We start from the raw sequence: 12,610 nt of genomic DNA, 5'->3' as shown, positions 1-12,610 counted from the left end.
GACTACAAAGCTCTATTATCTCCATGGGCCACTGGACCATAACTTCTTATCCTTATGCATGTACTCTAGCTTGGTAACTTACATGAAGTTAACTCAGTCACAGAACATTCTTTTGGACCTTCATGACATCTGCTACAGCTAAAAGTTAAAATTGCTCTTTTATTCCACATCTGTCCATCACAGATGATTTCATCTTTTTCAAGTAGTATGTTTTTGTTACACTGATCTATGACTTGAAACTATCTTAACTACTTCCTAAAAAATACTATGTCCTAGCAGGTAGCATTATAATAAGTTTAAGGTGATATTCCTATTAAAAATAATAATTCAAGCCTGTATTTTTCATTAAACCAGAATGAATAATGATGTGGAAACATTAAAAATATCTTTCTGCAAAAATATTCCCAGGCAGAGCGTCCTGCCTCCTCGTATCCCAGGAGGGAGGGTTTGCTCCCTCAAGACTCCTCACAGGTGTAGTGGCATTGCATTACCTGGATGTACTTATGCTCCGCCAGCCCTCCAGGTACTTTGATAAGTTTATTGTTGTCCAAGTGGAGCTCCCTCAAATGAGGAGTGTTGGCCAGAGTGCCGTTGTCAATAGCAGAGATGCTGTTAAAACTCAGTCCCAACCTGCAGAAGGAAGCAGAAATGAATGCATGCCCTGCTCAGGGCACATGGATGCCTTTCTCACAGGCATTGTGTGATTTATCAAGTCAATGGCAAGGATGTTCTTTGTTTTTGCACTTACTTACTGTTCCCTTTGCCTAGAGTGCTTTTTTCCAACCTTGCTGAGCCTACATAAAGCCCATGTGTTCGTAAGTTCCCAACTTAGAGTCACTTTCTCTTTTCTGAAAATATTTATCTATTTATTTTGAGAGAGAGAGAGAGAGAGCAAGAGCACATGCATGCAAGCAGGGGAGGGGCAGAGAGAGAGAGAGAGTGAGAGAGACAATCCTGAACAGGCTCTGCACTGACAGCAACCCTGGGCTCTGAACAAAAGATCATGACTTGTGCTGAAATCAAGAGTCTTGGGTTTGACTGCCCGAACTCCCCAGGTGCCCCAACTCACTCTCTTTGAAACTCTGCTGATCCTACCAGACTAGATAGGTACCCCTAGTAAATGCTCCTAGAGCCTCCTGTTATCACCCTCTTTAAAAAATTCAAGGGACTGTGTACTTGTGGTCTCTTCTAGACAAAAGTGACTATTTTGCAGCGTATCCAGTACTAATACAGAGCTTCTTATGATCAATGACTAGATGTTGAATTGATTTCTCTGTATAACGCATATAATGAATTTGCCCCCTATGATACTAAAAAGAGTACTAGTATCATTTTGGCCATTTTAGAAATCAGCAATTGTATATTTATTACATAAATTTTTTCATTGGAAATAAAAGATAGAAGGTTCTAATGAATCAGTAAACATACCTGCCAAGAAGGTTAACAGAATTGGCATTTTGCTTTTGTTTGAGCTTCTCAGTGATCATCGGCTACTATCAGAATTTGCCTGGTGCCAGCATTCCTGGCTTCTGACCCTGATCTGTGACCTACATGTCTGTGTGTTGGCCTTTTTGACATTTCTTATACAATGCCACTCAAAGTTTTGGGATGCATTTTTTAAATTAAATGCATAACAAGTGAAAGTTCTGCATCCCGGAGGTTTCTTCCTAGTCAATGGGATTCAAAAGTTAGAAGAGGTTAACAGGGAGACAGGCTGGTTTATCTGGCATTATGAAGATGAATGACTCTGTCAAACTAGGGAGATGCCAATCCAAAAGGGCAGAGAGGAGATACCCAGGATGAGGCAACAAGGAAATGAAAGAGAATCAGAAAGCTCAAAGGAAGAGAAAGAGGAGGGGTCTACTGGGCTCCTTCAAATGATGTAGAACAGCCTTGGGAACTTTCAGCAGGATCATTTTAGCTTGCCTTCAGCTAGTTCTGATTTTTGAGTCATTTTGGGATTTATATTCTATTGTATGTAACCCAAGTCTCTCGATTTTAATCACGACTTGAGATTTGAAATAACTGATATCACTGTATATTAATTTTAGTTTATTAATAAAATGTGTTAGCTTAGCTATTGATTATTAACCTGGCATCTTGGCAGAGAACAATTTGTTTTGCCCCCAGTCTTAGATATTTATCTCTTGTCTCTTCTATCATAGACCTTTGTCTCCCATTTCTTACAACATTCCAAATCCCATATTCAATTTTGGGCTAATACATTTTTACAGTATAATATTCTTAATAACTGATTCAGAGAAAGTTCACTTTTCTGATGATCTATTTATATATTCAATCAATAAATGTTTTGGGGGACCTGCTATGTTCAAGATGTTATCTTAGCCTTAGGAAGGTAGAGGGCACATGGCTCAAAAACCACGATTCCTTCCACTGAAGAGTGTTTCATCTAGTAAAGGAGATGGTGCTATATGTATACTATATGTATACATATATAACAAAAGGGAAGTTTGCCTGAAAACCATCTTATACTTTTGAAGAGAGGCATATATTATTTCTCCTCACATGTTCCTAACAACTAACTGTAACATTTGCCCCATAATGTTCTGAGATCAGTGGCTGCTTTATTTCTCCTTTTCACAGTTTTGATTTTCGATACCCAAACATGTCTCATGTTCCAACAGCAGTGAAGAGTAAACGACATGAGGATTTGATGGTTTCATAGACAGATTTTTCAGGACTTGATTCCAAACAAAAAGAAATTTGTTTGATACATTCAAACAAATTGGAAAATTTTGCTTGGCCCATGAGTCAATCTGCTCCAATTTAATAAATGGAATTTAAAAATAAATTCCATGCCACTTTCAGCATAAAATAAACTTTTTTTCTAAAAAGACACAAATATTATTAATGGCTTACCATATTTGGAATTAGACTATTGTACATCTCTATGACTACCACTACCACTCATAATAGCTGTCCTAATGACTGTTCTATACAACAGGCAATGCAACTTATCTTCTTCCATTTTCTGCAGCTAGAGAGACCAAATCAACAAAAAAAGGTCAGTGATGGACAATACTATTTCAAAAATATATTTGCTATATTAGAGGCTGTAATTAAAATAGCTTTAGATTTCTTATCATCTGAGACTTAGGGTAATACAGTATATGATAATACATGAGTATGCTCACCTTAAGCCCTCACCACCCACAAGCTCACTGGGGAATATCCACAGAAATGGGAGAAGCTGTGTTATATATCATCTGGTCTTAGCTATTTCTCAAGATCAATTTTATAGTTTATATTGATTTATCTACCATAAAATTTATAAAGAAAAAAAAAGGAGTGAGTCAATTTGGCCTAACACCATGCTCCTTCGTAAGAACATTCAGCAACACCATTCAAGAGCAGAGTGTTTTTTGAAGATAAAGCAAATAGTTTGGAAGCGTTCTCCTCTTTTTATTACTTAACCAGATTGCAAACATAGAAAGATTAAAGTTAAGCTAGAAGGCAGGAAAGGAGCTAATGATTACCTATTAGGAAAAAAAAAAAGGTAAGAAGAGCCAGAAAACACACACACACACACACACACACACACAAAAGCAACCCAGTAACTTTTGTAAGACTACACTAAATGTTGTGAGACATTTTAAACTCTTCAGAGAATAGAGGCGTGAGAATCTCATCATAATTATCTTAATACAGTCGTGTGGGACGCCCAGTATTTTCACGTCCTGGTAGTTTTCATTTTAAGGCACTTTCAAGTTCTGAACACTGGATCATAATTTAATCAACCTTCTAGTGAATGCATAAGTTAGAACCTATGGAATAAGCATGCTGATTTAATCAGATGCTTTGTACATGAGATATGTTTAAATAAATCTAAACATAGTATGGTCGATAATCTTCATGGTTATGCTAAGTATGCTATTTCATAGTTCTTTAAAAAATAATTGAGCATGCTGAGATCTGAGGTGGTTGGGACCAAGATCAAAAAATGTGATATGGTCAGAATTTGCCCATGGTATTTCTGGTTCTGAGCACGTAGACACCTATACATCTGGCCATTTTACTGACATAAGTTATGAAAGAATATTATTACTTAGCCAAATTATTCAGTCCTTTCAGGCTGGCTGCATCAACTTTGGAGATTTTGTTGCCTTCAAGATGTAACTCAGTAAGGGAAGGAGGAAGACCTGGAATACGGAAGTACAAAATGTAACATTAGCAGATAATCGTAATGACGGGATGTAGAAAGACTTAATGATGACGAAGGCCACCTATTTTCTAAAAGACACAGAGTGTCAAAGGATTTGCTTTACATCTTTTTCATTGGTTTTGCTTTATATCATTTTTCTTCATCCCTCTCATAATAATATACAGTTCTGGAAGTAGTTCAAGCGCTTTTTCCTTTTCTCGTAGTTTGATTTTAACAAAAATATGGACTGTGGTTTGTCACACAGTAGATTTTTGTCCCAGGAATTCTCAGGAATTCTCAAGACCCAATCGGAGAGCTGAAGTCACGCCCTGAATCTCATGAGTTTCTTTAATAAGTTAACACTACCATTGATAAAAGAAGACAACTCGAAAATTAGGTAAGCATTTGAACTATAATAAAGCGATTATGTATAAGTTAAACCTATAGACAAATTTAACTAAGTATTTCATTAATGGGCATTATGAATAATTAACAGATATACTGTACTTCAGTCGTAATCAGCTTTTCTACATTAAAAATCAAACACAGAAACAAACAAGCCAAACACACCCAGCATCTAATTCCTGTGCAACACGGATGTGTACAAGGGCTAAAGATTACTTCGGCCTTTTAAATCAAGACTGTTTCTTTATGCAAGAGGAATGCAGAGGTCTATAATCAAGCTATCTGCCATGTGTAGAACACCTGGGGAAATAATTTCTCCAAAGTATCCACGAAACCTCTGGACAGTGCTTCTTGAAAGATTACGACTTCTAAAAATTTAGTCATATTAATATAAAAGTTTGAATATTTTATTTTCGTTTCCTCCTGCCATCTGAGGATATAATATGCATTGATACAGCCTTTTAAAGAGCATATTGTTCCACTTAGAAGAATAGCACCGACCACAAAGAAAAGAGCAAATTGGTTACATGTAGAACTAACATCTGCTTAGCAGAGAGTGTTGGTTATTTGTCCGTAAAGAACAAAATTGGAAAACTGCAGGTTATGTTTTCTATCAATAGCAGGATTCTATCAATACTGTCTAGTTAATGTAAAAGTTTAGTCCGTATGTTATTTGAACTTATTATTCACTTCTCTACGGTGCTATGTTTTGTGAGGGAGATGCTAAGGAAGGGAACTTCACCCTGAACGTCTGAAATGTGGTGAACGCTGATACTGGCATGTTCCCTAACTTAGCTCATTTAATTGTTTCAGTTTACAAATTATTTTTTGTTAGTCCCCATTCATAGATGAAGAAACTGAGACTCCCAGATACAAATTCAGAGGCTATCTAGCTGCTAAGTAGGGAAATGTATAATGCCCCCAGACAGTCAAAGGTAGTTAACTAGCGTGCTCTTAACTGAAGGAAATGAGGTTGACACAGTATAAAAGAAGCAAGAGGGACTTAACTCCTGTAAAGCCACTGGTCTGAGGCAAAGGTTAAAAGTTTCCATATACTTAGAGACAAATACCTTCTTCTGGGAAAGCGAACAAATGAGATAATAGTCATTATGAGTAATGGTTGTCTGGGCAAAATTAGAAGTAACAATTTAAAGCCTGCTTGCACAAGTATTTCTATTTTCCAGGAGCCCTAAAAGAATGTCAACCATAGGCAAAGGCATTCTGTGATTGTCTCTTGTCCACTGAAAACTAATGACCACAGATAATGACCGTGGGATTGAAGAATGCTTCCCAAATCCTAGCCCCTCTCCCCTAGGCAAAGTGCCTTTAGAAGTCTTGCATAATACTCTTTCAGAGAGCAACATTTCTCTGGTTGGCTCCGTTGTACACAAGTTACCTCTAATAAACTCCACCCGCATTCTTTCCCTTGAGTTCAGTGTTTATTTCTATGACACTGAGACTCAAGAACCTGGTCTCGGGGGTCCAGTAACAAAATCACAATTGCATCGTTCTTATGGCTAAATATCATGAAAACACAGTCATTCTTGGAAGAAGGGATTTCAACCACTCAAGCCTCCTTAGAATAAACAAATGTGGGGTGCCTGGGTGGCTGAGTCAGTTAGGCGTCCGACTTCGGCTCAGGTCATGATCTCACGGTTCGTGGGTTCGAGCCCCACATCAGGCTCTGTGTTGATGGCTAACTCAGAGCCTGGAGCCTCCTTCGGATTCTGTATCTCCCTCTCTCTCTGACCCTCCCCTGCTCAGGCTCTCTCTCTCTCAGAAATAAATAAAACATTTAAAAAAAAAAAAACAAATGTAGATTATTAAAATATTCCCATATATAATTAATGAGTGAATTTATAGCAGACCAAATTGAATACACATCCTTCTTTCCTATCACCATGAAAAGATATTATTAAAATGTAATGTCTCTAGAACAATAATTATCACATCCATACCTCTTTCCTAGGTTCTAAGTGTCTTCCATTTTGCAATGTCAGTTTCCCGAAAGTAAAGTTATAGTCAGGAGAAAGACTGACTATGGAAGACAACTTGCAATAGGATAGAGAGAGGCAAATTTGTAAAGAATACCATTAACCTTTGCCACCGTAGCATTTAGCTAAAGAACCTATACTCTACTTACTTTTTCTCGGTTTCCTTTTCATTTTGAAGGTAAATATAAGAGCTTACTTTGGGCCAGATACACGCACATTATAAGTCTTATTTGTGTCTATTTATTCTCATAAATATCCTAGAAGATACGTGTCATTGATATCTCCATAGATAGCAAAGCTGAGTTGTTGTTTCTTAAATTTTTTTTTAAAGTTTTTTTTTAATTTATTGTCGAGACAGAGAGAGACAGAGCATGAGTGGGGAAGGGTCAGAGAGAGAGGGAGACACAGAATCTGAAACAGGCTTCAGGCTCTGAGCTGTCAGCACAGAACCCGACGTGGGGCTTGAACCCACGAACCGCGAGATCATGACCTGAGCCAAAGTCGGACATTTAACCAACTGGGCCACCCAGGCGCCCCGCTTAGGTTTTAGAGATGTGCAACAACTAGCCTAAAGTCACAGAAAGACTATGTGACTGAGTCAGACCTCTCACTCATGTTGTTTAAATAGAGAAACCATAATTTGTCACTTTATCCCTCTGCCTTGTGTTTCTATCAGTGATAGTAGATTATTAATGTGGACATTAAGACTCCCAGAGGCTGGTGATGTTCAGGCATAAGAGTCTGGCCTAGGAAAGGCAGACTTATGTATTTTCCCAGCATAACTATGCATAAGAGAGAGGACTTAGGTAGGCAGCAGAGTATAGTGGTCACGCACATGGGATCTGACATCAGCACAGTGCAGCCCCAGCTTGGCCACCTCCAAACTCCAAGACCTTGGTCACAGTTTATTTCATGTCACTAAGTTTGGTTTTCTTTATTTATTAAACAGGCATGACAATCTTCTTATAGAGAAATGGTTTGAGATTCATATAGAAGAATCCATAAAAAGCATTTGGCACAATACCTGTTACCTAATAAGGGCTGAACAAAATTTAGTTACTGTAATGTTTATAGTAAGTGTTTAATAAATAAAAGTAAGTTCTAGGTTTTTTATTTGGCCTTCTATAGCTCTATGGCCTTTGGCAAGATGTATGTGTATGTATTATATAGAAAAACATAATTAAATATAATTAAATAATTAAAACATTACTAAAATATAAAATATATTAAAAACATAAAAATATATATACATCTATACTTGGGATAATATAAATATTATATATGATGCATATATTGTATATAAACAGATATATACACATCTGCCCTGGGAATGTAAAAAGACACTTGTTGGGGTGCCTGGGTGGCAGGTTGTCTAACTGACTGTCTAGCAGACTGTCTACCTCTTGATTGTGGTCCAGGTCATAATCTCACCTTTGTGGGAATGAACTCTGTGTCGAGCCCCGCAGTGAGCATGGAACCTGCTTGGGATCCTCTCTGCCCCTCTCCTTCTCTGTCTCACACTCTCTCTCATGCTCTCTCTCTTAAAATAAATAAATATCTTAAAAAATGACACTTGTTACATGCAGCAAGTTGGAGGCTCAATATGAAAGTGGTTTATAAACTATTAATCAATCCCTATCTATCTATCTATCTATCTATCTATCTATCTATCTATCATCTACCTTTCATCTATCTTATCTATACCAGTAGTTGCTATTATGGGCAGAAAAACATCTTCTGTAACAAAAAGACTAAAAAAGACTATGGAGAGGGCAAGGGGTGGTAAGAAACCATTCTATGGAATATGTACTCACAGGAGCTGAAGTTTCTGTGGAAGCACAATAAAGGCTGATTGTGTTCTGCGGGCAAAAAACCTACATTTTGTGCTCAGTCCAAGAACAAGATATGTAAGCTGAGAAAGGTCCAGATGAAGGGGAAATTTTGAGATTACAAATGGGCTTTTGAAAGATTAAAACACTGGGGCAGGGAAAATGTGAAAATTAGAGGCATTTCTTTACAATGATTGGATTTCTTTTCTGATTCACAAAGACTGGCTTATGTGTCCAGCCCTTAGCTGGATAACCTTGACCCCGTGGTTGTGTGGTGATGGCTATTTGTCTGGCTTTGTTGTAGATAATAAGCCCCATGAAGGCAGGCAGTATACCCTATTCACTGGCCTATCTCCAGTGTTTGGTACTTTGCCTAAGCAAAATGAATGTCAAAACATTTTTATGAATAATAAAATGTAATATTAATCCACTATTTATTTACAGGCCTGATATTTTCTAATTAGTTATTTAATTTTAGACAACCTAATGAGCTGTATATTAGTATTATTACCACTTTGCAGATAAAGAAATTAAGGCATAAATACTGAATAACTTGTCCAAGATCTTAGAGTCAATTAGGGACACATTGAACTCAAGCAAACAGACCAAAATCCACATTCTCTACAATATTATCATATAAGACTTATTATATAAGTGGTCACCACTTACATAATGGCAGAGTAAGATGGAAAGGAATTTGCTAAAAGACTGACTCAAAGTAAAAAGTGGCTCAATTTCAGAGGTGTTTCTGTGTATCTTTTTTCTTTTAACACCAGCAAGACATTATATTCTTAAACAACTATACTTTTTCCCCTGTGCTCTCACAATTCCTTAATAAGAAATCATTATGTGTAAGTTATATCTCAGAAGAGACTTTATAGATCTTGCCATGTCTACAATGAGCCTAGATAGCCCAGGGGTCATCCAGGCTCAACAGAAACAGGGGTAGACAATTTACTGGAAATAACGTTGAATGCTTCAGTCACCATTTAAATTTTCAAAACATTCTTTTTGAATGTTAAGTTTTTTCTATTTAGATGTCAAACTGCCTTGGAAAATTTTCTATCACCTTGTGGGATGGTGGTTATATTGGTGTCAGCGATGCGGATGTAGGATAGCTTCTTCATTCCCTGGAAGGCTCCATTTTCAATTCCCGAGCTCTTCAGTGGGTTGGTGCCCAGCTCTACAAATGCAATAAGTGCAAAGTTCTTAGAGAACAGCATTAGGATATTGCAAATCACAGTCGTGTCAGTTTCAACAAGGAATTTAAGAGAAATTTGGGTCAATAACAACTTGACTGAAAAACAAAAGAGAAATTAATGAACACGCTCTTCAAAGAGATAGCAAACTAAGGTAAAAATTTCTTACTAAAGCAAACAAAAACCAAACAATAACAGTAAAACACAAAGATTTATGATAAAGCAAAAGGTTTACCCAGAAATCAACAAACACAAGTGTTTATAAGTCACACTTATTATGGGGCTATTACTTTCCTGAGATGAATTACAATCTTAAATAATCTGAAACTAGCATTGTAATCACCATTTGTTCTCATATATAGAACACATTTGTTAAAACAAATGATTTATAGATGTTCACAATAGAAACAACCCCCACAATGGAAAGGTATCTCCCACACATCTCTAATTAATAATTACTTAATTCCATCCATTCCATTGCTTCTTGGGAATGCATGAGGGTGACTTTGGCCTATAGTTTTCTCCACATTTCCAGATTCTTAAAGATGAGAAACAAAAGCATTGCAAGGCACATATTCAAAATCTCATTTCTGCTGGTCTTGCTACTGTTCCTCCTATGGGCTAAAGACATGCAAGTTCTAGCTAATTTACCTTCCCTCAGCTAAAGCTTACTTAGAATCTTTTAAGGTGAACCTTCAATCCTGGCCTTAGAGTTATAAGAATATCTGTACCTACGACGATCATCTGGTTCAGGCCATTGAACACAGCTTTTCGCACTTTGGTGATCTCATTCTCATGAGCGCGCAGCTCCTGAAGAGTTTTGGGCATTTTTTCTGGCAATTCCTTCAGATGATTCTTAGACAGATAAAGCCGTTCCAATTTCAACAAAGGTGTAAATGCTCCAGGGCTGATTTTGCTAATTTTGTTGTTGACAAGAATCAATGTCTGCAGATAGTGAACAAAAACAACAATATATGTAATATCATATTATATATAATATATATTATGATATATATAATAGGTGTGCAGTTTATTTATTTCATTCATGGGACTAACAGAAATCTATAAAATTGCAAGAAATCAGAAAAAAATTAAGCAAACATGATTCTTTCATTTCAGAAACGTAATGAGGATCTGAACATCAGAAATTAAGGTGATGAAATATAGATTATAATAAGATACATGGACACTTAACTTTTCAACAGTAAATACTCCTAAAGATTGAAATTATGAGAGTAACCCAAGATACTTGAAAACAATCCAGTCCCACAGGCATCCATCATGCCCCAGCGAATTTTTTAACCTAAAAGTCCATCTTCATTGACCAGTGTCATGGATTCCACTGCTAAAGAGTGGCATCAATTTGCACTGTCACCAGCAAGGCAAGACAGTAAAACTTTCTTGCAGCCTTGCAAATTTTGATATAATTTCCCCCCAAAGTACATTGTGTTGAAGCTCACTATAATTTCTTTGCATTTCTTTGTGAATTGAAAGGTTAAATAAATTTCCTTTTGTTCTGCTACTATTTACTGTATTTTATGGAGAGAAAGATTTGCCTGATCACAATACTTCTCATTTTTATTACATTTTAATATATTTTAATCATTGGTTTACAGAAAATAAAGACATAGTTAATATGAAATGCAGAGCCTTAATATTTTCTCTTCTGCTTTTGTCCTTTTTACATATAAAGGTTTTATATAGTCCAATATGTTAATATTTTTGGTAATTTTTAAATTTTTGTTTCTGCATTCTCCTAATATAGAAAATTACTTCTCATTCCTTATTGTTATACACATAGCTACTGCTAAACTTATTTTTGGGCTACTTCATTCTCTTCCAGTGATATGTATGTCTATAGAACCATACTTCTAATTATTGAAAGTCTTCTTGTCAACTAATCCTCTGGGATTCAGGATAATTTTATCAAGGTCTAAGAAACTTCCTTTTCAGTTGTAGTGCAGTTTTGTGCATATATGAAAATGCATAGGAACAAAAAAATAAAACAATGAGAACTTTCAGTATCAGAAATGCAGAAATACTTCCTGAAGGTAACAGTCGGTTGGTTAACCCATGTACATTCTCATGTAGTTCACGTTATTTGACTTACTTAAACCTTATTACAAGTAACAATCTTTTAACTAACCCTAAAAGATGCATGGGTAGATTTAAACAAAATCCCAGGAAATTCCAAAGAATATTACAAAAAATGCAAAAACTTGTGATAGTTAAAGTCATAGGGTATTAATATTTACAAGGAAAATGCCCAGGAAATTTGTAAAAGCAGAGCTAGAAGAGAGGTCTAAAAGGAGTTGCCTCATTGAAACACACCCAAAATGGCAGATGCTTAAGTATGAAGAGATGATCATCTATTGCCATCTATGGAAGAAAACTCTGAAAGCTTGATATCATTAAATGTATTAACTAAAGTCTGAAAACCTGCTTATTTTTCACTAAATGTTAAAACCTACTATGAAGAATCACCCTGAAGATATAATACCTGTTATTTCAGCTAACAAAATATTACTTTGTTTGCTAGGTAATAACTAGATAACGGCTCTACCTGTGAGCATGCAGTAGTACTACCTGCTGTTATGTTGAAGGGCAGTATGACATTTGCCCCAATTATTTCTTCAGTACACTGAGCATAATAATAGCACCAATAGGGGGTTGTTGTGAGAGTCAAAACATAATGACATATATGGAGTTCTTTGCAAAGTACCTTTCAAATGGCATTGTTGGTTGAGCATTTTAATCCAGTGGAAATCACACCTGCTTTCAAATTTAAAAACGTTCAGAAAATAAATATAAGCTATGTAAATTTGGGTCATAATGAAGTAAAATTTTAAGAGCTATATGACTTAGAACTTCACACAAAACAGATCCACAAGCGAAAACAAAGTTATTTGTGTATATAGAGTATTGCTAAATATGGTTGATGTTAGCTCCATAAGCACTGATACCCATTTAAGAAAGCTCACTTATAAAATAACAGGCAATGACAAGATTGTAAGATAGGAA

The 12,610-nt window shown here is 36.2% G+C and overlaps 1 protein-coding gene across 2 annotated transcripts in view; it reads right to left on the bottom strand.

Annotated features, from left to right (window-relative positions):
* The window catches only part of DCN (decorin), a 42,575-nt gene that overhangs the window by 6,390 nt on the left and 23,575 nt on the right, over positions 1 to 12,610 (bottom strand). For both annotated transcript variants that reach the window (XM_039240233.1, XM_039240232.1), the window contains 4 exons: positions 10,321 to 10,534; positions 9,460 to 9,573; positions 4,067 to 4,160; positions 492 to 630 (listed from right to left, as the gene is read on the bottom strand). In XM_039240233.1, the coding sequence (XP_039096164.1) occupies positions 492 to 630; positions 4,067 to 4,160; positions 9,460 to 9,573; positions 10,321 to 10,534 (561 nt within the window). The remainder of the gene's footprint in view (positions 1 to 491; positions 631 to 4,066; positions 4,161 to 9,459; positions 9,574 to 10,320; positions 10,535 to 12,610) is intronic.

The sequence above is a fragment of the Hyaena hyaena genome, unplaced genomic scaffold (assembly GCF_003009895.1).
Source record: "Hyaena hyaena isolate Hyena2069 unplaced genomic scaffold, ASM300989v1 scaffold_170, whole genome shotgun sequence".
Lineage (NCBI taxonomy): Eukaryota > Metazoa > Chordata > Mammalia > Carnivora > Hyaenidae > Hyaena > Hyaena hyaena.
The sequence above is the reverse complement of the archived record's forward strand: the minus strand, read 5'-3'. Positions and strand labels throughout refer to the sequence as shown.